The sequence below is a fragment of the Lissotriton helveticus genome, chromosome 10, assembly GCF_964261635.1.
Source record: "Lissotriton helveticus chromosome 10, aLisHel1.1, whole genome shotgun sequence".
Lineage (NCBI taxonomy): Eukaryota > Metazoa > Chordata > Amphibia > Caudata > Salamandridae > Lissotriton > Lissotriton helveticus.
This window is the reverse complement of record NC_136071.1, coordinates 1,126,187,541-1,126,213,408: the sequence shown is the minus strand read 5'-3', so window position 1 is coordinate 1,126,213,408 and position 25,868 is coordinate 1,126,187,541. Positions and strand designations below refer to the sequence as shown.

The 25,868-nt window shown below is 44.0% G+C and overlaps 1 protein-coding gene across 1 annotated transcript in view; it reads right to left on the bottom strand.

Annotated features, from left to right (window-relative positions):
- TOPAZ1 (testis and ovary specific TOPAZ 1) overlaps positions 1–25,868 on the bottom strand; it is a 2,142,665-nt gene that overhangs the window by 690,504 nt on the left and 1,426,293 nt on the right. Inside the window, exon 13 of the mRNA XM_078663910.1 lies at positions 18,380–18,446. Coding sequence (XP_078520036.1) covers positions 18,380–18,446 — 67 coding nt within the window. The remainder of the gene's footprint in view (positions 1–18,379; positions 18,447–25,868) is intronic.

Below are 25,868 nucleotides of genomic sequence, written 5' to 3'. Positions count from 1 at the left end.
GGTGCCCTTTGAAAACAAATACAAGCCTAAAATCTCACCAATTGCATGATAAAGGATTTACTATTTTCCACTGACTCTTATTAGACAACTTGATGGACATAAAAGACTAAGCTTGAAAATATTTTAAATTTTGAAGTGATGGATACTAAGATGAAGGGATAATAACAAATTTCTTGTTCATTCGCGGTTTTGCTTCATTGTTGTTCAACCAAACACTAAATTTTCTACAAAGCAAAGAATTTCTAAATCGTAGGAAAAGGAATTTTATGAAAAAGGTTTTGGAAGAAGCCCTTCCTCACTGATCTTAGAAAGATTTACTAACTTTTTCAGCAGATTTTAAAAGTGAAGTTGAGTTTGTGTCAGTTGAAGAGAGTTTCTCTGATGACCAGAAGTACCTCCTAACAAAACAAGATTACAAGGCCTTGTGAACAGTAATGCAGATGTCCAGATTTAAGAACAGCTTAGTAGGAGTAGGAGTCTTATGATACATCCGCTTCAAACTGTGGTACTAAAAGAAGCGTGGAATAAGTGCGATGTTTGCCAATCCTTTAAAATGGGAATTTCGGGTATTTCACAAATGGAGTTTTAATGCATATGGCGCTATAAGTGATAAATGAAGGGAGGGACTTTAATCTTATTTCTTTTACATAGTAAGTAAGTAAATTTTATTTGCATAGTTATTTAAAACCATTGCAATATAACCATTTAAAAATTACATCTACACACAAAACATTTCTCACTGCAACCATAAAATTGCATCTGCATAAAAATAATATGTATTCTGATTCAGGTTTCCCATTTAAAATCATAAAATTGATACTTTTTACACGATCATTATTAAATGAGATTCAGCTTGACTTTAATGTCCTTTGAGAGTTAAATGAAGGGTCAAGGTTCGACATCATCTTTTCCACCACCTTCATAAACTTCACCAAACTACACTTCAACTGCGGGTCGTTGGGTGCAAAGCAGGCAAGAACTGCATGTCTTCGTGAGCGTATTCCTCGCTGGTTAAGTTGAAATTTTAACAAACGTTTCCGTTCCTCCAGCAATTTGTCGCAGGAACGCAACAGATGCGGCATATCCTCAGGCGCCATGCCACATAAGCGGCAGAGGGGTACCGCTTTATCATTAAGCCAGTGTGGAAAATGGCATATAGAAGGTAACAGGACCAGTCTATACTTTAAAAACTTCAGCTTTGTAGTTTTGGAGTATCCCAAATCGAAATAGCTCTGTTGTCCTTGTTTGGAGTAGGAGTTTAGGGTTATCCATCCATGTGACCTTTTAGCAAGAGACGCCTTATCTTCAATCCATGAAAGATGTTTAATTGTTTTCTTTACTAATTTTTTGACCGTTGTATGGTTTGTAGGGGTATTCCACAGCTGCTGCAAGCCTAGGTTCGCCAGGCTGTTTTTTAGATACTTAGAGGATGGCGAGGCTGGGTTTCGCTCTAGTTCCGACCATAAGTGGTTGTTTAAGGTTCCCTTTTTGGATTTTCTTTTACATAGACTTTTAAATTGGGTTTCTAAATTTGATGACAACATTATAATGTCGAAGTTGGATTGTTACTGATATATATTATTAGTCGAATCACGGTGTTATAATGTGATTTGTATTAAAAAGTACCTTTTAACAAGCATTAAAAACGCAATAGGTCTTGCCTTTCATTAAGTTAAAGCCATTTGCTTTGCTATACAATACCATTAGCAAAGCAAATGGCTTTAACTTAATGAACGGCAAGACCTATTGCATTTTCAATGCTTGTCTTACAATAGGAGTGACAAGTGTGTTGGACAATGAATTCCACATAAAATGTTACAAGTAGGAAAAGAAAAAAACATCGAAACCCAAATTCAAAAGAAATGGCTTAAGCACTGCTTGTTCAATCTTTTTTTGGTCTATATGGCTAACAGGCAGCTTGAGCTTTCTGCTGTTGTTGAGTGCCCCAGTTTTTGAAGATTGATCATATAATTTAATATTGCTTGGCAGCACAAGAGCTTGAATGAGCAAAGAAGCATAATACATTAAATTTTTTCCCCAAATAGGGAGGGCCAAAACGTATCTTGCCTAGGGCCCTGGAAATCCTTTGGATGGAAACACCCTATAGTTCCTTTGAGTTTACTTGCAGTGGACAGAAGGAACGAGACCAAGTGCTGTCAGGAATTTGCATCATAAATGGAGTTGGGAAGGGAGGGAGCCGGTATGGGCCCAGCAAGCCTCGAAGAGGGAAAGAAAGAATTTAGGGGAGGACATACTTATGACCTCTACGAATTAAAATGGAGGGAAGAAGAGCGATTATATCTGGCCTTTCTGCACAGGTTCTTCTGGAAGATGACCGCTCTAACTAGTTACTGTGAAGACAGGAAGGAGCAGAAAAACCTGTGGAAGTTAATAATAAATGTCCTGCTGCTTCGGAATCTGAAATTCATGGGTTCAAATCCTAGGGACTTCGTTTTTCATTTTTTCCCCCAATTAATAAAGTTAGTAAAAATAGCACCTGTAATTACTGGCTCCCACATGCCTCAAATTTAGTATATTAAAAGTTATTCATTATTTTGTTTATCTTAATAAGGAAAGGATGGAGTGGAATGGATATAAAGCGATTCCAGTATGGTGCAAAACACAGAAGTTAAACTTAGTTCCCAATACGTTTGAGCACAGTTAAATGGTGACTGGTTTGCTAACAATGTTGAATTTTAAATATCACACCGATAAAATATCATATCCAAAATATTATATACAACAAGATCATGAAGGTAAGTATAGATTTAATATTCTTAAATACGCATCAATATACGTTGGCAACATTTTTGTAAGATACACAGATGTGGAGTTAGGAATGGTAATCTACACTTACTTCAAGCACATTCGCTAGTCAATAGTCTGGATATGTTATGGCAGGATGATATGTTGTCACTTGATATTGTGATATTGGTTTACATTCCTATAGCATTCAATTGTCTCTTCGCAGAGACTACGAACACAACGGACTCACTGAATCAGCTGCAATAGCGTGGATAGGAACCACAGCATGTACAAATGCCACCAGTGCTCCCAGTTTCTGTTACGAGCTACAGTCAAACGGAGAACAACTGGGTGGATTTTCGTGGTCTTGCCGGGTGAGATCCATCTGTTCTGCTGATGGGATGTTAAACGCGAGTACGGGTGGAGTAAGAGACTGCATGAGGGGCTCTGGAAACCCACAAATACTTCATTCACGGTAATACCATGGTTTGTTTTCAGGTAATATCACAATCTGTTGATGGGAAGTAAACTGCACTGAGAAAGTAACAGGCGAAAGTAACAGGCAAAAGTAACAGCAACAACACTAAAACACCCGCACTATCTCAGAATACAAGGGCAATTCAGCTGCGCAAATGGCGGTGAGAAGAGGAAACCGCGGACTGAAAATGGAAGCGACAGTCCTCAGCATGACAAGGCACCAGCTAGCCATTTGCAACAAGCATTTACAATGCAATGGTCTCGTCTTTGTTAAAGTTAGAGCTATTGGTATTGCTCATGACACTATTTTTGTTTTTAAAAGATATAAATAAATGGCATTGTCATTTACAATGCCAATAGCTTAATCTCTCACAAATGCGAGACCTATTGCATTTGCACCCACACACACACAGTCGCACGCACACACCCACACACACAGAGCCACACGCACCCACCCACACACAGACAGAGCCACACACACATACAGAGCCACACACACACACACATAGCCACACACACACACATACAGAGCCCCACACACACAGACAGAGCCCCACACACACAGACAGAGCCCCACACACACAGACAGAGCCCCACCCACACAGACAGAGCCCCACCCACACAGACAGAGCCCCACCCACACAGACAGAGCCCCACACACACAGAGCCCCACACACACACACAGAGCCCCACACACACAGACAGAGCCCCACACACACAGACAGAGCCCCACACACACAGACAGAGCCCCACACACACAGACAGAGCCCCACACACACAGACAGAGCCCCACACACACAGACAGAGCCCCACACACACAGACAGAGCCCCACACACACAGACAGAGCCTCACACACACAGACAGAGCCTCACACACACAGACAGAGCCTTACACACACAGACAGAGCCACACACACACAGACAGAGCCCCACACACACAGAGCCACACACACAGACAGAGCCACACACACAGACAGAGCCACACACACAGACAGAGCCACACACACACACAGACATATGCCACACACACAGACAGAGCCACACACACAGACAGAGCCACACACACACACAGACAGAGCCACACACACACACAGACAGAGCCACACACACAGACAGAGCCACACACACACACAGAGCCACACACACACACACAGAGCCCCCCAAACACACACACAGACCGAGCCACACACAGACCGAGCCACATACAGACCGAGCCACACACACAGACAGAGCCACACACACAGAGCCACACACACAGAGCCACACACACAGACCGAGCCACACACACAGACCGAGCCACACACACAGACCGAGCCACACACACAGACAGAGCCACACACACAGACAGAGCCACACACACACACAGAGCCACACACACACACAGAGCCACACACACACACACAGAGCCACACACACACAGAGCCACACACACACAGAGCCACACACACACAGAGCCACACACACAGAGCCACACACACAGAGCCACACACACACAGAGCCACACACACACACAGAGCCACACACACACACAGAGCCACACACACATACACAGAGCCCCACACACACACACAGAGACCCCACACACAGACAGAGCCCCACACACACAGACAGAGCCCCACACACACAGACAGAGCCCCACACACCCACACAGACAGAGCCCCACACACACAGACAGAGCCCCCCACACACAGACAGAGCCCCCCACACACAGACAGAGCCCCCCCACACACAGACAGAGCCCCACACAAACAGACAGAGCCCCACACAAACAGACGGAGCCCCACACACACACAGACGGAGCCCCCCACACACACAGAAGGAGCCCCACACACACAGAAGGAGCCCCACACACACAGAAGGAGCCCCACACACACAGAAGGAGCCCCACACACACAGAAGGAGCCCCACACACACAGAAGGAGCCCCACACACAGTTTTAAGTGATATGCGGCATCGAAAGGATGTCCAATGCAAATAAGCTTTGGTGCTAAAACTAAAAAAGACATGGCAATAAATAAAAATAAAAAATAAATAAAAAAATAAACAAAACGAAAACACAACCAGAAAAGAAGTGGCCATTAGTCAGAGTAGCTAAAGCGGTTTTTCAATGGAATTAACACACAATTAAACAACGGCAATGCCTAAAGTGACATGAGAATATTTTGGGGTTCAAAAGGAACACTTTCCAAAAGGAAAGAAATCCTCAGCAGTGTAGGGTTGACAATGGGTGAGGACCAACAGTATGAACAACAGAAATATGTTATGTTATGTGCAAGCTCTTTTATAGCGCACGGCTACCCCGAGGGGTGTCCCGGCGCTTTGGCAAAGAGACCTGAGACTAAAACGCACAAGACACAGCAACTCACAGTGGTCAAAAGAATCATGCAGAAAAAGCCAAGTCTTCAGCTCCTTTCTAAAAGAGAGGAGACTGTTGGCTTTCCGAAGGGTGACAGGGAGCTCGTTCCAGCAGCGTGCCGCCAGGTAACGGAAGGACCGTCCTCCCATCCGCGCAAGTCTGATGGGTGGGACATCAGCCTTGGCCAGCACAGCCGACCGCAGAGTCCTCCTAGGCGCATAAAAGGCCATGCGCTTCCTGATGTAAATCGGGCCCACAGAGTGAAGGGCCTTAAAAGCCAGGGTCAGAATCTTAAATGTTATTCTTTTCGAGATGGGAAGCCAATGCAACCGCATGAGCAATTCAGATGCTTTTGCCGTACGCGGAAGGCCAAAAATAGCTCTTGCCGCCGAATTCTGCACAATTTGCAGATGGGCCAACAAGTATTTAGGCAATCCTGCGTATAAGGCGTTGGCATAATCCAATCGTGATCCGATTAGCGCCTGAACAATGTTTTTTTTGTACTGCAAAGATAGCAGCGGGAGAAACTTCCGCAACATCTTCAAAATGCCGAAGCATTTCCCCGACAGCCCCAGAATCTGCGGTCTAAATGAGAGACTGACGTCACACAGCACACCCAGATTTTTAGCTTGTGTCGCCACCTTATCTGGAGGGAACATATCCTGAGGCCACCAGGTTTTCCAGCATGGATCGGGTGCACACCCAAAGAAAAGCAACTCCGACTTATCAGAGTTGCATTTCAGGCTATGCCGCTGTAACCACGCAAAGACCGCCCCCAGGCAGTCTTTGATCCTATCGCCCTCAAAAGCCTCTCCCTTCCTGCAGGTAAACAGGAGCTGGGTGTCATCAGCGTAGGATATGATCTACGCATAGACGAGGCATCAGCGGCACCAAGGCAGCATGGTGACAAGGATATGGGCTGCCAAGGTATACAAAAAGAGAATGATAGTAGGAGACCCGTACAGTGGGAAAGGAATATACGTGCACAGACAATTTTACAAATCGGCACACCAATAGAGCCAAAGTAGGAGATTGCAAGGGCGTTAAAGATAATAAAATCACGGCTGCGACGAGGGGTGTTACTTTGAGCAGAGGATCAGGCGGTGGAAAAAACCATCCGGGCAGGGTAACTGCGTGCTCAAAGCCGAGATGCAAGGCACTGTAAGGGTCGGGAACAGAGTTTAAATATTTAGCGCTGGGCGGAAACCAGATAAATAAGAAGAAGGACTATAGAGGAGCTCCTCCTCTTAGATTAACTAACAAAATAAACAGAGGTCAACGAGAAGGGAAACAAAGTGGGCAAAAATGGGCGCCATGATAAAATGGTGCAGAAAACTACATATGCAGTGGTCGAGGCCAATACCCTATAACATAAACCGGGGATGAAAACAAAATGCATGAACAGTGCCGGTTACCTTGGAATCTGCGGGGCAGGCGAGGCTTTCAGGCGGTCTCAGTCGGCTTTTCTTTCGGGATGCTCCCCGGCCTCGGGCAGCATCTCCGCTTCGTGGATGAGCGAGGGGGAGCCCTCAGAGGCTGGGACCAATCCCAGCGCGGCCCCACGATGACGTGGTGGGAGTCCCTGCAGGCGGAGCCAATCCCAGCACGGCAGGCTGATGATGCTGCCACAATCCCTAGGGGCAGGAACCAACCACAGACTGCACACCGATGATGTAAGCCCCGTCCTTTGCAGACTGGGGGGGGGGGCGTGTTTTTTGTTGAGTGACGGATGACGTCACAGATAGAAAGGGCAGCACAAAACACGCCCCTCAATCCGAAACGGACGGGGCTTAGAGTGAGGGGCAAAGCTCTTCTCCAATGACTGGCCGCCGTTTAGGAAGCCAGCCAATGGAGAAGAGCTGGCTCGTTTACCTCCCTACTCTAAGACACAATTTCTCGCCCAGCAAGACTGCGCAAGCGCAGCCTACGGGGGTCAGGCAGTGCCAGGAAGGGTCACCCCATGTGAAACTGGTTCAAGTAGTGCCAGGAAGGGTCACCTTACGAGGAGCTGGTTCAGACAGTGCCAGGAAGGGTCATCTTACGAGGAGCTGGTTCCGGCAGTGCCAGGAAGGTCACCCCTAGGGAAGCTGGTTCAGGCAGTGCCAGGAAGGGTCTCCTTACTGTCGTAATTTGGCAGCGATTAGGTTAGCATTTAGTTCAGCTACACAAACTTTCATCATTAACTTGACCATGTTTGCGGCAGCCATTTTGTATTTCCTAGCATCCATTTTAAATGAACATGCTGCCTCGTGGTCAGCATGCCCTTTTGTCCTTCCTCTGTACCACTGACCATCTAACCTTCCCAGCAACTGGCTATTTTTAGCACTGGTCAAGCTCACGCATGCGTACTTGAACATCTAGATTAGTGATGGTCACCTCTCAGGAATGTTCTCCAAAACTGACCAGTGGTACTAAACTCCTCCCACAAGTTTGCTGTGTTCCAAAAATGCCCTTATATGTACCTAAACTGCTCAAAAGTATACCGCCTACTCTTTTTATTGCTGTAAAACTGTACAAAAGAGGTCACGCACCGATGTCCGGGGTGATACTTCTTGCATTACCGAAGGGTGCTGTAGGAATGTACCACCACCCGATGGGGTCCTAATAAACTTGTCTTTTGCATTTCCAGTTTCCGTGCCAACTTCTATTCTATGGTGTTCGAGAGTTTTTGCAGAGTATGTAGACCTGACGAAACCCAATACCACAAATTGGTGACCACGAAGGGACTCATCGGTGACTCGGATGCCCGAAGGAGTGGTCGCGACGAAGGATTGGAAACTCGCCATGGACGCGTACGCTGCCACTGAGTGACCCGAGTCTTGGCACCCACGGTGTTTTTTCCTTTCCTTCCGACCTGACCTTCCAGGTGGCGCCGGTCCTCGACTGAGATCCTGATCGGTTGGGTTGTCGTGTAGTGCCCGTTTGGCAGATTCGGTTAAGGAACTTGGCAGTTGGAACCTGGACGTATGAGAATATTTGGTAAGCTTGTGATTGGTAAGGTAGTCTACTGACACTTACTGTGGCTTTTTGGATTTGTTTTGAGTTACCTAACATTTGGACCTATGATTTGAGTTATATGAGGAGTGCATCTCACATAGGCAGGTATGTAGAGATATTTCTCTGATTTTGTATTTGTATGTTTTGCACACCATGTGTAAAACATATTAAGTGCTATTTTTGTAATATCGCGTTTTTCGTGATATTTTGACATGCCTGTTTTAAGCACACTCCGAGGAATGTGCTGTTTTGGAAATGGTACCAATTATCGATTAAATGAATCTCAGCCGGCTCCCCCAGAGGGGACACCTAATCGTGAAATGTACATAAAATTTGGTCTTCCTCCCATCATGTATAGTACATTATGGCATAAATATACGAAAACTGATCACGAATTGCAATGGCGACTACATGGGTCGTTTGATTTGCGAAAGGTTCAATATGTGGAGAAGTGTTTGTTTCAGCGTAGGTCTAGACAGGATATGTTTGATTGCGTGCGTATGTGGGAGAAAGCGGTGCGTGAACGAATGAAGCGTGAACAAGCCTTGGCGGACAAGGAGCAGCGAAAGGCTGCTCGTGATAAAGCTTTACAGTTGCAGGAGAAAGAATTGCAGGAACAGAAAGAGAGAGACTCGAGTACGTAATTTGCAGGTTAATGGTCAGTTTTCTATTCGACGTCCTCTTTATCCTGTCCTTACTAATGAATCAGATGATTTTGCATTGCTAGATCGTTGCCCGCCTCCGTATGAGGACTCGGGCGAGGATGATCAAAGGGATAATCGTACCAGCCTAAGTGTTGATCGCGCTACGGAATTACGTGGGTTGGCTCGTAAACTTAATATTAATTCTATAACTGTTTCAGAGATTGATGATCTTATGCGTAAGTGGTTTGACAAAGAACGATTGTATTTTCTGGATCATTTTGGAGAGGAAGTAGTTGAACGGTTTAGAAAATACTCACCTGAGTTGGAACCTAAGGATATATCAGTTGGTTGTGGTAATTTACGTAAAGGTATTTTTGTTCTTACAGATGCGGATGGGTTTTTCCAGCGTTTGGTTCAGCTACGGGATGAAGCGTCACGACTACGGGCATTGAAAAAGGCATCGGATTCGCCTCTGCTGGATCGACGGAATTATCCAAAGAGTGTCCTATCTTTGAAACAGATAAGAGTGCTACAGTCCATATTATGCCTATGCGAGAAGCTGCGTCTTTGTATGTTCCTCCTAAAGGGCATTTATACGCCTTGGAACATAACAGATGTTATTGAACTTAAGAATGCTTTGCCTGACCCCTGTAAAAATGCAGCAGCTTTCTATGAAGGAGTGGAAGGTGCTATTTCTTCGTGTGTTATGACATTAGTTGATATTGATATTTTCTTTGGGTTAATATTGCCTCCTGATATGTGGAGGGCGATTCGTAAGTTTGATGATAGAGCGGTTTTGGGTGCAGATTGGAAGGACTTAGCTCGAGCTGATTTGGATAGGGAACCCGCGTGTAAGCCATGCCAATTGATTTTAGACCTTCCAGAGGCTATTTTGAATAAATTAAAAAAGCTTGTTCCCCCTAAGAAAATAGACTGGACGATGTTGGCTTCTTGCAAACAGAAGCTGGATGAATCGGTTTCTGACTTTTTTTTCACGCTTCGAGGAAGCGTTTCACGATTACAGTAGTCAATTATTAACAGAGGACACAGGCAGGCATTTGTTCGATGATAAGTACGAGGCTAATCTCCTACCGGAGATTGCAAAACGTTTAAAGACTAGTGAAAGTTCATGGACCACGGCAACCCCTGCTTCTTTATTGACTATGGCTCAGTATTACGAACGACAGGAATTGGAGGCTAAGGAAAGTAGTGATAAGAAAGCGAAAGATTTGAAGACAAGATGATGTTGGCTCAGGTTTACGCTACACAGCCGAGAGGGAATGATAGGGGTAGACGTGGATCGTATGGTACGTCTTCTGCTCGTTCCGATATTTCTGAGGATCAGTGTGCATACTGTAAACAGTTTGGACATTGGGCTTCAGATTGTCCGGTGCTTCAAGAACAGCGTAATCAGCGTGGTCGAGGAAGTGGAAGGTCTCGGAGTAGGTATTCAGGGTCGAGGGGTGGAGCGAATGATCGTGATAGGTTTGAAGCGAGGGGTCGTGGTCAGGCTGATCATAATACTTTTGATCAACGGAATCAGTATCAGATAGCTGAGGGTGAGTCTTCTGGGTCTCAGGATAATACATATGCATAGGATTGCGTAGGATGGGGTGTGGAATCGGTTGAAGTACCAGTAGATCAAAGGGGTCCATATATATCAGCGCAGGTTTTGGGTTCTACTGATCAGTTTCTGGTTGATACAGGAGCTACTCGTAGCGCTCTGTCCAAACACTTGGTTCCAAGGGCTCCCCTGTCTGGCGAAACGATTACATCCATAGGGTTCGATGGAACACCTTCTCTTAGCCCATTGTCTCAACCCCTTACATTTCACATTGATAAGTTTACTGCCCCATGCCCGTTTTTGTTATCTCCAAACACACCAGATAATATTGTGGGACTGGATATGCTTAATCATTTTCGAGCAACTATACGCTGTTCCCCGGAAGGGGTGCGGGTTATTTTGAATGAGAAGTATCCAGAGGTTGAGAGCCTCATGCAGGAGGCCGATGCGTTAGCCTCTCTTCCAAATACTTTGTGGGCTACTTCCGATACTGATGTGGGACAGATGATTATCCCTCCCGTACATATTACTGTAAAGGAGGGAGTGTCTTTGCCTCGCGTACCACAGTATAAAATCTCTAGAGAAGGTGAAGTTGCCTCGATACATATCGTAAATGACTTGATTATGGCAGGGCTGGTGGAGGAAGTCCCCTATAATGTTTGTAACAGCCCAATTCTTCCGATCCTAAAGAAAGACACAGACACTAAAATCTATTGTTGTATTATTGATTTGAGGGAAATTAATAAGATATTAGTACCCCAGTATCCGGTGGTGTCTGACATTACCACCTTACTTACTTTGATTCCACCTACATCCACTACCTTCACGGTTATTGACTTGAAAAATGCCTTCTTCTCGATTCCCATTCATCCCGATAGCCGATATTTGTTCGGCTTCACATTAAATAACAAATCATATAGATTTTGTCGGGTTCCTCAAGGCTACCCAGAAAATCCTAGCATTTATAGCCAGGCTTTAAAGAGACAGCTTGATTCTTTCGACTTACAGTCTGGGGTGGCTCTTATTCAATATGTTGATGACATTTTACTTGCAGCAATATGTAGATTTTAATTTAGGCCTGTTTTCCTTTGTTGGTGCTGCCCTAAACAGCAGGAAAATAAGACGATTAACACGTGTTGTGGAAGCTGTTGCTAATGAAACTGCTTCTGCCTTAGGGAATTTGACTGAGGAACTCCAAATTACCAGAATTGTAACGCTTCAGAACCGGATGGTTCTAGATGCAGTATTAGCTGATCGTGGGGGTGCATGCCGCATTATCGGTAGTAGTTGTGTATACGTCCCAGATAATTCCCCTTCTGTGTATGATGCCATTTCTAAATTGCACAAAATTGCTGCTGAAATTCATCCTGAAAATGGTACATGGACATTCTCTAATTGGTTCTGGACTTTGCTTAGTACCTGGGGTTGGAAATTACTGAGTATCTTGTGTATGATCATTGGAATACTCTTCTTCCTGTGCTTATGTATTCAATGTGGTCCTACCTTATGTTCTGTATGTATTACTGCCTGCATTCCGTCTAAACGAACTATTGCCAAAAATGAACAAATGATTAGCAAAGAAATAGGGAATATAATGTTGATCAATATTGATGATGAGTATTCGGATTATTTTCGTTATGAGGTAGCTTCAGCTAAATGCTAAAAGGGCCGTCTGTCGTAATTTGGCAGCGATTAGGTTAGCATTTAGTTCAGCTACACGAACTTTCATCATTAACTTGACCATGTTTGCGGAAGCCATTTTGTATTTCCTAGCATCCATTTTCAATGAACATGCCTCGTGGTCAGCATGCCCTTTTGTCCTTCCTCTGTACCACTGACCATCTAACCTGCCCAGCAACTGGCTATTTTTAGCACTGGTCAAGCTCACGCATGCATACTTGAACATCTAGATTAGTGATGGTCACCTCTCAGGAATGTTCTCCAAAACTGACCAGTGGTACTAAACTCCTCCCACAAGTTGGCTGTGTTCCAAAAATGCCCTTATATGTACCTAAACTGCTCAAAAGTATACCGCCTACTCTTTTTATTGCTGTAAAACTGTATAAAAGAGGTCACGCACCGATGTCCGGGGTGATACTTCTTGCATTACCGAAGGGTGCTGTTGGAATGTACCACCACCCCATGGGGTCCTAATAAACTTGTCTTTTGCATTTCCAGTTTCCGTGCCAACTTCTATTCTATGGTGTTCGAGAGTTTTTGCAGAGTATGTAGACCTGACGAAACCCAATACCACAAATTGGTGACCACGAAGGGACTCATCGGTGACTCGGATGCCCGAAGGAGTGGTCGCGACGAAGGATTGGAAACTCGCCATGGACGCGTACGCTGCCACTGAGTGACCCGAGTCTTGGCACCCACGGTGTTTTTTCCTTTCCTTCCGACCTGACCTTCCAGGTGGCGCCGGTCCTCGACTGAGATCCTGATCGGTTGGGTTGTCGTGTAGTGCCCGTTTGGCAGATTCGGTTAAGGAACTTGGCAGTTGGAACCTGGACGTATGAGAATATTTGGTAAGCTTGTGATTGATAAGGTAGTCTACTGACACTTACTGTGGCTTTTTGGATTTGTTTTGAGTTACCTAACATTTGGACCTATGATTTGAGTTATATGAGGAGTGCATCTCACATAGGCAGGTATGTAGAGATATTTCTCTGATTTTGTATTTGTATGTTTTGCACACCATGTGTAAAACATATTAAGTGCTATTTTTGTAATATCGCGTTTTTCGTGATATTTTGACATGCCTGTTTTAAGCACACTCCGAGGAATGTGCTGTTTTGGAAATGGTACCAATTATCGATTAAATGAATCTCAGCCGGCTCCCCCAGAGGGGACACCTAATCGTGAAATGTACATAAAATTTGGTCTTCCTCCCATCATGTATAGTACATTATGGCATAAATATACGAAAACTGATCACGAATTGCAATGGCGACTACATGGGTCGTTTGATTTGCGAAAGGTTCAATATGTGGAGAAGTGTTTGTTTCAGCGTAGGTCTAGACAGGATATGTTTGATTGCGTGCGTATGTGGGAGAAAGCGGTGCGTGAACGAATGAAGCGTGAACAAGCCTTGGCGGACAAGGAGCAGCGAAAGGCTGCTCGTGATAAAGCTTTACAGTTGCAGGAGAAAGAATTGCAGGAACAGAAAGAGAGAGACTCGAGTACGTAATTTGCAGGTTAATGGTCAGTTTTCTATTCGACGTCCTCTTTATCCTGTCCTTACTAATGAATCAGATGATTTTGCATTGCTAGATCGTTGCCCGCCTCCGTATGAGGACTCGGGCGAGGATGATCAAAGGGATAATCGTACCAGCCTAAGTGTTGATCGCGCTACGGAATTACGTGGGTTGGCTCGTAAACTTAATATTAATTCTATAACTGTTTCAGAGATTGATGATCTTATGCGTAAGTGGTTTGACAAAGAACGATTGTATTTTCTGGATCATTTTGGAGAGGAAGTAGTTGAACGGTAGCCGTAGCAGAAGCCGCAGAAGGGATCCCCGGGCTGCGGAGCACGCATCGGGCTGAGGACAGTACGCCACATCCCTGAGGGTGCCAGAAGATCAGCAGCGCTCCCGGAGACGCACGCAACCGGCCCAGTGCGCCTTGTGGTACGTGGGGGTGCGATTGCGAGTGTCCCGCGGCCCGGACGGTCCGCGTGGTGCCAGAGCGGCTGCACAACCTGAGTGAGCAGAGTGCAAGGAAAACGAGCCCCGCGAAGTCTCTACTAAGGACAGAGAGCAGCCCCGGCCTGGAGACATCACCACGGGAGAAATCCCGCACGCACAGCTCGAGGATTGAGAGCTTTACGCGTGGGATCTCCCCCCGCCTCTACGAACCCTCCATGATCCCCCCAAGGCTCGAGGATTGAGAGCCGGAATAGAGACTGACCAAGAGAGACAGTGAGTATTGCAGAAGACGTCCCACATATCCCTCAACCCACAAGTCCGACCATCCCTGAAAGGAAACTAAGCCCTAACTCCCGTGTGTACCCGTCCAGACCTAATGCAAAACCTTATATAAAGAACGTATTGTCTTAACCTATTGGTGTAGTGTCCATCTGTAGTGTGCTGGCGTTTCTGTGTGCATGACCATAAGTGTGTAAACGTCCCCTCAGGCAGGCCTGACTAACGCTCGGTAACGTTCCAGGAGGAGAGAGGTCCCTGAGAGACCACCCCTTCCTACAATGGTAGCAGCAGAAGGATTCGAATCAGCATTTGTGGTCATTGTACAGGGGAGCAGCTAGCACACTACATAATAAGGGTGAAGCCAAAAAAGAGCCCTGAGGTTACAGAACTGAACCTTCTTGCACACATACCGCCCACTATGAGTAATACCGCACCCAAGGGGAACCCAGTCTTTCAAGAAGAACAATTAGACGCCTACACCCACAAGGAACTAAAACAGTTCTGTAAAGACGCTCAAATCCCTACCACTGGCCTGAGCACTAAGACCTCCAGAAGGCCCTGAGGGCCTGTGTAGAGCCCCGAGCCTCTCCTGCCCCAGTAGAAGAGAACAGTATGGGGGTGCGCGGCAGGACGAACCCGGGGTCCCCGAGGCAGAGAGAGCAGCCTCAAGTTCAAGTTAAAATTTATATAGCGCACTACATACCCAGAGGGTCTCAAGGCGCCTGGGGAGGGGGGGGGGGGGTGCGTGCGTGAGGAGACGGAACGTTATCCTTTTGTTGACGGGGAGCCAGTGAAGGTCTTTCAGGTGACCGGAAATGTGGTCTGTGCGGGGGATGTCAAGTATGAGTCTGGCTGAGGCGTTTTGAATGCGTTGGAGTTTTTTCAGCAGTTTTGCGGTGGTGCCGGCGTAAAGGGTGTTTCCGTAGTCCAGACGGCTTGTAACCAGTGCGTGGGTGACCGTTTTTCTTGTTTCGGTGGGGATCCAGCGAAAAGTTTTTTGGAGCATGCGTAAGATGTTGAAGCATGATGATGAGACGGCGTTGACTTGTCTGGTCATCGAGAGAGAGGAGTCCAGGATGATGCCCAAGTTCCGTGCGTGGTCCGTCGGTATGGGAGCTATTCCTAGGGCCGTTGGCCACCAAGAGTCATCCCAGGCGGAAGGGGATGCACCTAAGATGAGGACTTCCGTTTTGTCCGAGTTCAGTTTCAGACGGCTGTGCTTCATCCACTCGGCTACTTCTTTCATCCCTTCATGTAGGCTGGTTTTGGCGGTGATTGGGTCTTGCTTTGTTTCCTTTATAATTGCAGTACATGTACAAGGTTTTACATTGTGTTAGCCTCTTTTTGGGGCTGCATTGGGATGAGAAAAATAATATATGTACATACATATGTGTTTTTTTACATATATATTTTTATATTGTTTCCGGGGTCCCGCACATGGGCGGGAATATTCAGTGCTTAAGACTATTGATGAGGATCCCCTGGAAGAGAACCGGCAGCCCATAGAGGCAGTGTCTTCATACAGCACAGATACTTGCCCACAGGGGGCAGTGTCCATCCTTGGATGCCACCGGGTATTTGAATAAAGGAGTTAGGAATGGTAATCTACACTTACTTTAAGCACATTCGCTAGTCAATAGTCTGGATATGTTAAGGCTGGGTGATATGTTGTCACTTGATATTGTGATATTGGTTTACATTACCATAGCATTCAATGGCCTCTTCGCAGAGACTACGAACACAACTGACTCACTGCATCAGCTGTAATTGCGTGAATAGGAACCACAGCATGTACAAATGCCACCAGTGCTCTCAGTTTCAGTTACGAGCTACAGTCAAACGGAGGACAAGGGAGCACCGCTCTCCGATATCAAGTGTACCGGGTGGATTCTCGCGGTCCTGCCGGGTGAGATCCATCTGTTCTACTGATGGGATGTTAAACGCGAGTACGGGTGGAGTAAGAAACTGCATGAGGGGCTCTGGGAAACCACCAGGACTTCATTCACGGTAATACCATGGTTTGTTTTCAGGTAATATCACAATCTGTTGACGGGAAGCAAACAGCACTGAGAAAGTAACAGACGAAAGTAACAGCAACGACAATAAAACACCTGCACTATCTCGAAATACAAGGGCAACTCGGCTGCGCAAATGGCGGTGAGAACAGGAAACCGCAGACAGAAAATGGAAGCGACAGTCCTCAGCGTGACAAGGCACCGGCTAACCATTTGCAAAAATGACACACTTCTATTGCAGAGGTGGCAAGCACAACAAGTCCTAAACAAGTGCGGTACCGCAAAGGCAGCCGCGTGTTTATTTTCGCATCACGCTTTCACTTTAAGTAAAAGCGCGATGCGAAAAAAAACACGCAACTGACTTTGCCACAGCCGAATGTGAAGAAAAAAGTGCATACTGACTAATGAAGGAGTGTGTGTACTGCCGCTAGTAAAAGATCCAATCCCGGTGGGCGGGGCCAAAAGGAGACAAGGCGGCAACAAGGAGGGACTAAGAAGCCTCCTTTACAATCAGAAACCAGCATTTTGCATGGGAGATGATGCTACCCAATTAAAAAGATGGGCAGTGTTCAACTCTGCCTCCGAGAGCTTCGGAATCCGTAATGATTCCAAGAAGCCCTCATATGACGAGAGCAGCGCATGCGTGCTGCTTTCGCCAGCTGAGACCTAAAAAGGCTATATTGTGAGTAAGTGAGCTCTTCTGTGGAGGACCAGTATCAAGTTCAAATAAACCATGTGCTTTGTGTATTATGATGAGAGTTGAGCTTTAAAGATTTGTGACAGTAACGCTATAGCTGGAAGCAGTGTTCCATTGTAATGTGTTTGATAGTGTCTGCTGCTGCTACTTCTGAAGTGTGTAACCCTGAGCACGTGGTGTAGCTGCACGGTATACTGGATCATGAACTAAGGTTTTGAGCCATGCTGTTAAGTCTAAAATCCAAATTCCAACTGGGGTGGTCAATGTGTTTCTGCACTTTTGAATATGGTTAGTCGCAAGGTGTTCAGGGTTTTACCACACGTTATGTGTTGCTGCAGGTTGTCAGGTCACTGTGTTCTCAGCGTTGTTTAAGTTTGGTTGCTACTCCTGAGACCTGGACCATAGGTCAAGTGCCATTTGAACCGTCTAAAAGCTACATGCCATGATTGATGGTGTACGTGCTTTATCTGTTGTGTTGTTGCTTAGTATTTGGCTTAAAGGATGAAGAGTACATCAGCAGTTATTTTGAGTAATTGCTCCTTCCAGACAGCTAGGTACGAGTTGATTTATGCTGCTTGCGACATATCACTACAGTGGGTGGTGATATATACATTACATTTAGCCAGACAGTGTATATTGCTACCGCCATGTGGAAATTTAAAGTCTGGTGTCATTTGTTAGTTTGTGTGTATTTGGAATGGAATAGTTGTAAGTTGTGTTGCGTTCCTGGTGTACATAAACAGGAGTCGAATATTTCAAATGCAGCATGAGAAAAAGGGAGGGAGGTGGTTTGTAAACAAGCAGATAATACATAATTACATATTTACAAATAAATAACTTCTTCAGTAAATATCCACCCAAAAAAGAGAACTATCCTTCATGAAATAATATACTCAGTGCTAAAATAATATAATGGGCATTATGAGCAATGTTTAATTAGTTTGTCAGTATATACCTCAATTTCAGCGACTGCTGCATCTAAGTCACAAATCCAGTTCTTTTTAAACTGCCTTGCTTGAAGTCTTCATTTCAACATATAGGGAATAAATGGAAAAACAGACCAGTAAAATTTTCATTAACAGTATTAGGAATACACATGAACATCATGACTCAGATTTCTAAAAGCATGATACGATCAATAAACCAATTTAACAAACAATTAGTTTTGTCCTTTTCAATAGATAAGTCAGTGTGTGTGTGTATTAGTCAACAAAAAATCACTTATTAACTTCAGCGTGGAGCATTCATTTTGTACATGCTGATCACAACAGGCGTAACAATTCCACAAACTGCTTAGGACCTTAGCTTTAGTTTTAACAGGAGCAAAGAAGTCATGAGACACAAAATCTACTGATTACGCAGCTATCTGGAGAGTCGCCCAACATAAATAAGAAGCACTCAGAACTATTTGTTCCAGGACAGACAGACTAGCTCTTTGTTGACAGCATATTATGGTGATGTGTCTTGCTCACAGGTAAGGGTTTTCTACTTAAAGAGTCCTGGTGCATACTTACCTTCAAAGATTAGGCACAAAGCATTTTTTTTTATTACTCCAATCAAGAAATTCACTACAGTCTACAAAAGAATAGTGGAGGGCGAATTTTTAATTACACCAGAGTAATTCTGCATTACTTTTTGACACAAAACTGCCAATATGTATGCATTACCCCCATTTGTGCAATTAGGAAACATTTTTCACAAAAATCCTACTACAGGAGCACAGGAACAGACACATTTAGTGAGGGTGAGAAGCTGCTGCTGCTGTTTAGATTCTGTTGCATTTAGCACTATTATCGTAGCGCAAAATGCATAATTTTTTTATTTTGTGCTACAAAAACAGAGCTAAATGCTACTTTATACTGCTTAAGTTACAGCAAATTACAAAAGTTAACCCCAGCCCTAGAAAAGACCCCACTGTGCTCTGAATCACGATTATGACTTCTAGTGCCATTAAACGTAAGGCTAGCATGTACGCCTTCTGAATTTCAGAGTAAATGACAATATTCCACTTTTAATAAAGGAAACTAAATTACATTGGAAAAGGTCACATGCCCATGTTGGCTACACAATTGCACTGGCCTATGAAAGAACAAACATTTAGTTCACATATATTAGCAAAAGAAAGCGTCAAATGTTAATAGAAAATCAACTTATATTCTGAGGAAGCAGCGGAAGAGTGGTTAAAATATGAGCCTCTAGTCCTGCAGTATTAAGCTCTAGATACACAATACATTTTTTTTTATTCGGAACCTGCCTTTGGGTATAAATGGGGAATATATATTGGTCTTGTCAGTAAGCAAACTGAAGTCTATTAGATTTCTTAACTGAGTGTGGGATGTGGTTGGACAAATTAAGACCAAAACCTTCAAACATTGTAAGACATTGGAGTATTAGTGGAGGAAGGTGAGAACCCACCTCCAAGAATATTCACAATCCTTCTCCAGGTGAATCACTAAAGTTACAAAATTAACCCAAGCTCAACCTTCTGGTAGCCATGGCAGAGAGAGGACACACTTAACTTAGAGGCATTATGTAAAGTATGTATGCAGTACTCAAACAGTAATAAAGTGAAAACCAAACACAAGAAAAATTCCAAACCAATTTAAGAAAATAGACAATATTTTACCCCCTCGCTGTTAGGCCTCCCCCCTCCCTCACCCTGTGCTAAGCCTTGGTTTTTTGGCTATTTGGGGTAGTTTGCGCTTAGACCCCTGCAACCTTTTGTCCACATAAGGGATCCACATCAAATTTGTCTTGCAACATCGTGAAGATTCTAAAGGTACCCAGGGTTTGTGGATTTCCCTGGAGGAGACCTAGAAATTGGCCGAAATAAAGCTTTTTTCTTTTTTTTTTTTAGGAAATATTGGGAATAAAGTGCTGCAGAAGAAAGCGTTTTTTTCCCCTGTGTCTTGTTTTGCCTTTCAGATAATACAGAATCTCCCACACGGTGGCTCAAACACAGCGAAGCAGAGACAAAACACCACCTAGAAGAGGGTTTTATTTTACAAAATGTAAAGACTCTTTTTAGAATAAGGCTTGGGGTTTTTATTTAGCAAAGCTCTCTAACAGAAAGGCTTTCCCAGATACCAAAATGAATCACACTCAAATATATATATATATATATATATATATATATACACTGAAAAATCCATAGGTTTCACACCAGTTATAGTTAGCTGGAAATTTTACTTGCATAAAACCAATGAAATTCCCACGTTATAGTTAGTTGGACTCACTATAACTTGCGCGTGCAATGCACTGCTGATGACGTCACATATTACATCACTCATGACATGGTCAGTGACATCACTCATGACATCACTCATGACACCATCCAGTGAATGGGTGTCTTTCTGAAAAATAAATATGTTTTATATATGTATATGTAAACGTCTGTATGGTTTGTTGGGGGTATTACTTAGCACATAGATGCATAAATGACTGACTCACTGTTTGTATGTGTTTTGAAGACAGCATATGTGCAGGACTGTGTGGGCGGATGAGTGTGTGTTAGTGAGTCAATGACTGTCTCCTAGTGTCTTTATCAGTATCTACATATGTTTTAATCTAGTATAAGTGAATATTGATGTATATAAGTGAGTATATGTGAGAGTGAGGGATTGTAAGAGTTCCTGTTTAAATTAGTATGTGTTTCTATAAGTGATTGTTTAAGAGAGTAAGTATGTGTAAGTTTCCTTAGAAATAAAGTGGTAGTGTGTGTATAGCTGTATATGCAAATAAATGGATGTTCAATAGTTTATTTGCATGTGCGAGTATGTGTGAGAGTATCTTTAGGATGACTATCGGTGTGTAAGAGGATGTATAAGTGTATCACTACATATGATGAGTGAGTATATGTATGAATGACTATATAGAACTGTTGGTGAATATGTGGATGTGTATATAGATGGTGGAATTATTGAATTGGTTGTTGTAAGTGGTATGGGTATGTCCATTTTTTGGGAAATTTTTGTTTCTATTTTTGAATATGTGTTTCACGGGTTACATTACAGTGAAAGGAGGTCTGTCACTCTGTCACAAGGATGGTGTCATCAGTGATGTCATGAGTGATGTCACTGACCATGTCATGAGTGATGTAATATGTGACGCCATCAGCAGTGCATTGCACGCGCAAGTTATAGTGAGTCCAACTAACTATAACGTGGGAATTTCATTGGTTTTATGCGAGTAAAATTTCCAGCTAACTATAACTGGTGTGAAACCTATGTTTTTTTCAGTGAATTTAATAGGTTTTTAAAATGCTAATTCCTAACTATAACTGGTGTGAAACCTATGTTTTTTTCAGTGAATTTCATAGGTTTTTTAATAGCAAATTTCTATTGCTATCAAATATAATATTTTCTTTAATGAATCCTATATTGTATATTTATGTAATACTATTTTTTATATGTATATTCTTTTTTTTTTTGCCCTGGTGCGCTCCCGGGGCGCGTACCGGGGAGCGCCCCAGTCAGCGCAATTTTGCGGCGCGCCCCGGGGAGCGTCCCGTTAGCGCTATTGCCGTGAACGAAAACATCGTCACGTATCGCGTAGCCGCGTCCACGTGATACGCACGGCGTAAGCGCGCCCAGAAGCACCCGCGCGCCCGGGTCACGTAGCGTAAGCGCGTCGGGACATGTGACCTGAAATTAACACTTTTTATTGGTTCAGAACAGTTTTGGTTTCCAAATGATGAAGGCCCGAGTCATGTGACCTGAAAATAACACTTTTCATTGGTTCAGGACAGTTTTGTTTTCCAAATGATGAAAGCCCCAACCTTTTTTCCTTCTTTTCACTTTGTCCTTTGACTGAGGAAGACCTGTTTGGAGAGCTATTCCCAATTTGTACTTTAAAATGGCTTCAGTAGCAGCAGCAGCAGGAGCATCTCAGCAGCCACCACCACCACCACCACCACCAAGAGGACCTCCACAACACCACAGTGGTGGAGATGAAGAAGAGGAGGAGGAGGAGGGGAGGAGGAGCTTCCTGCCAGAAGATAATACCCCATATAGGCCAAAGCAGCACATTGTTTGGGAGTTTTTTTCTATCCCAAAGGACCAGAAGAAAGTAAATGCGCCAAGGGTTACTTGCCTAATCTGTGGCACTGAACTTTCAAGGGGGAACCCTAACAAAAAATATTCGTTTGGCAATAACACCATGATTCGCCACATGCAACGCCGGCACCCTAACAACTATGCTAGAGCAGAGGTCCGAGAAATGGCCAGGAACCCTCCCCAATCTTCTCCGAGCACCTCCCAAAGTAAACAACCCACTCCATCGGCTCCAGAGGCAAGGGAGATGGTCCCAAACATACAACCCGGGTTTGCACAATTCAAATTTGTTTGTATTTTTTGTGGGCAAACAATTACTTATGGTGAGCAAAGCATTAAGCTCATCAACCGTGCTGGTGACAACCACGTGTGCCCCAAGAAACCTTAATTTTTTCCTTTTTTTTTTGCTCCAGTTGAGCCATTTACAATTCCCTGTTTTTTGTTTGTCCCCATAAAAATAACAAAAAAATATATAAAATTGTTTATAAAAGCCAAAAAAGTACAAAATGTTCCAAAAAACAATAAGAAAATATAAAACAACAATAAGAATAAAAAAAAAACAGTTCTTTTTAGAACTACCTCCAATTTATAAAAAAATGCTTTTTTAAAAAAAAATCTGTCATTCTTTTTTCCCCCTGGTACGCTCCCCGGTACGCTCCCCAGTGCGCGTACCGGGCGCTCCCCCCGCGTAAATCGGAAAAAAAAAATGTTTTTTTTGACCCGCGGGCCCCTTTTATGGCCCCCACATCAAACCTAGGGGGTCAGGGGGGGGTCTACCCTGCCCCCTTTTGGTTATTTCCCCCTTTGGTTTTGCCACCTCTTGTGTCTCGATCCTACCGAGACACAAGATGGCGGCCGCTCCGGACTGTTTGGAATGTTGACAGACACCCGAGAGCCAATCAGCTTTCCGCTCGCGTACTCACGTAGCGCGCCGGGTGCGCTCCCCGGTGCGCGTACCGGGGCGCGCTTCTAGATATATATATTTTTTTAACCTAAATTACTCAAAATCCACTGGAGCACATATCTTGAGACATAGCAAAGGCACATCGGGCTACCAGTCCCTACAATTTTGCCAAGTTTGGTGGAAATCCATTCAGCCGTTCGGGCTAAAAGTGAGTCCAACCGCCCTATGGAAATTAACATGGGGAAACACGTTTTGGGACCCCCCTTTTATCTCGGCCCCCGCTTGACGAATCCCCCCCAAACTTACAGGGAAGGAGCAGAGCGGAGCGGGCCATCTTATTTGAGAAATTCGCGAAGATTCGTCCACCGGCGCCAAAGTTATTCCCAATAGAATGTTGCGGATTTCCTATGGAAACTAGGTCCTAACTATAACTACCTACTGGCGACCGCCAGTAGGCAATATATATATATATATATATATATAATTTCAGCTATTGGTAGTATAACAGAAAACACATCTAAATATGTAGATTATTTTCTACAAGAATGGGTTGTTAAATGGGTTGTTAAATTACCATCTTATATCAGGGATACTTCGGACTTGTTAAGAAAGATCCAGGAAAGCAATTGGTCTGATGACTTGATTCTTATTACCATGGACGTCACGTCCCTTTACACCTCTATTTGCCACCGGGATGGGATTAAAGCGGTTGAACATTATCTTAATGGCAGACCGGCATGCTTTTTGTTACATAACAAAATGTTGATTGATATGATCAAAATGTGTTTGGAACATAACTATTTCACTTTTGAGAACACTGTCTTCCAGCAAATCAAGGGGGTTGCTATGGGGGCCTGCTTCTCCCCGAGCTATGCTTGTTTGCATATGGGCTTGTGGGAGGAGCAGGTCCTAAGACAACAACATGAAGAAATTCTGAGTACACATGTCCCCCTGTGGCTTAGATACATAGATGACCTCTTCCACTTGTGGAGGGGGCCAGAGGATCTGGCCAGGGAGTTCATTAAAAGATTGAACATCAATCAGCTGAACTTGGAGTTCACAGCACAAATGAGCAAGATATCAGTTATTTTCCTTGATGTGGAAGTTTATATATGTAACAATAAGATCTGCACCAGGCTCTTCCGCAAACCTACCGCTGGGAACTCATTATTGCATGCATCCAGCCACCATCCGCAGCATTTGATCAACAGCATCCCCTATGGGGAGATGTTGAGGATCAAACGCATTTGTAGCAATGAGGAGGAATGTAAACTAGCACAAAAAAGCTGCAAGGAGAGGTTTCTCCAAAGGGGTTACAGCAACTCCATTATAGAGAGAGTCATCCACAAAACTGAATCCTTGACCCGTGACACCATACTGACCCCCAAAATCCCTACTGTGCCCAATGACGTTCCCAACAAAGTGAGAGTCATCGTCACTTACAGCAAACAACATGGGGCCATTAGGAAGATACTAAGGAAACACTGGGATTTACTGCTAAAGGATCCAGTCATTGGGGGTGAATTAATTAAGAATAATCGCACTCCCCAAATGAATTTTCGCAAAGCTAGATCCATGGGCAACTGTCTGGTAAAAAGTAATTCTGAAATCAGGCCGCCCTCCAACTGGCTTTCAAAACAAAAAGGTTTCTACAAATGCTTTGTTTGCAAAGCATGCAAACATGCCAAAAACATCAAGGAATATACCACTCCGTTCCTGCCACAGCCAGTCAAAATCAAACGACGTATTACATGTAAAACAGAATACGTTGTTTATGTTTTGGAATGCCCATGTGCCCTCCGATACATCGGCAGTACAAAATTACCCGTGCATATGAGGATTTTACAACACCTCAGGGCAATCACGAACAAAGATCAGACATATCCGGTTGCCAGGCACTTTGAAATCAAGCATGGAAGTGACAACACTCTTCTTTGTTACTATGCCATTGATTGCATACTGCCGACACGCAAGGGTAGGGATAGAGAAAGTGCCTTACGCATGTTGGAAACAAAATACATCCTGGAACTCAACACCAAGTCTCCGATGGGCCTAAATACCACGGAAGATTTACATACATGTATATAAATCAATTCCCTATATACACTATGTTTGGTTGGAGACTCTTAAGTAACCTATGACATGTAGTCAATTATTATCAATATACACATGTGTTTATGTTTATCTGCTGTTTGCCAACTTACCTAATTTGGGAATGATTTGCCAAACATATATCATATTATGAAATTAATTAAGATGAAGCGCCCTTTCTTTTAAAATGAATTTATGCATTAGTTTTTTAACATTATATTTCACATATTTAAGAACTTTCTTTACACTGGTATAGTTTGGTTTTGGATCTATTCAGATCCAACACTGGGTTCACTGTTTGTATTATATTTTTTACGTTATGCATTACACAATTCGTGCCATTGGCACTTATGCAGTTGATGCAATTGACCACTGAATCTTTGGATGTAGGTTGCCTA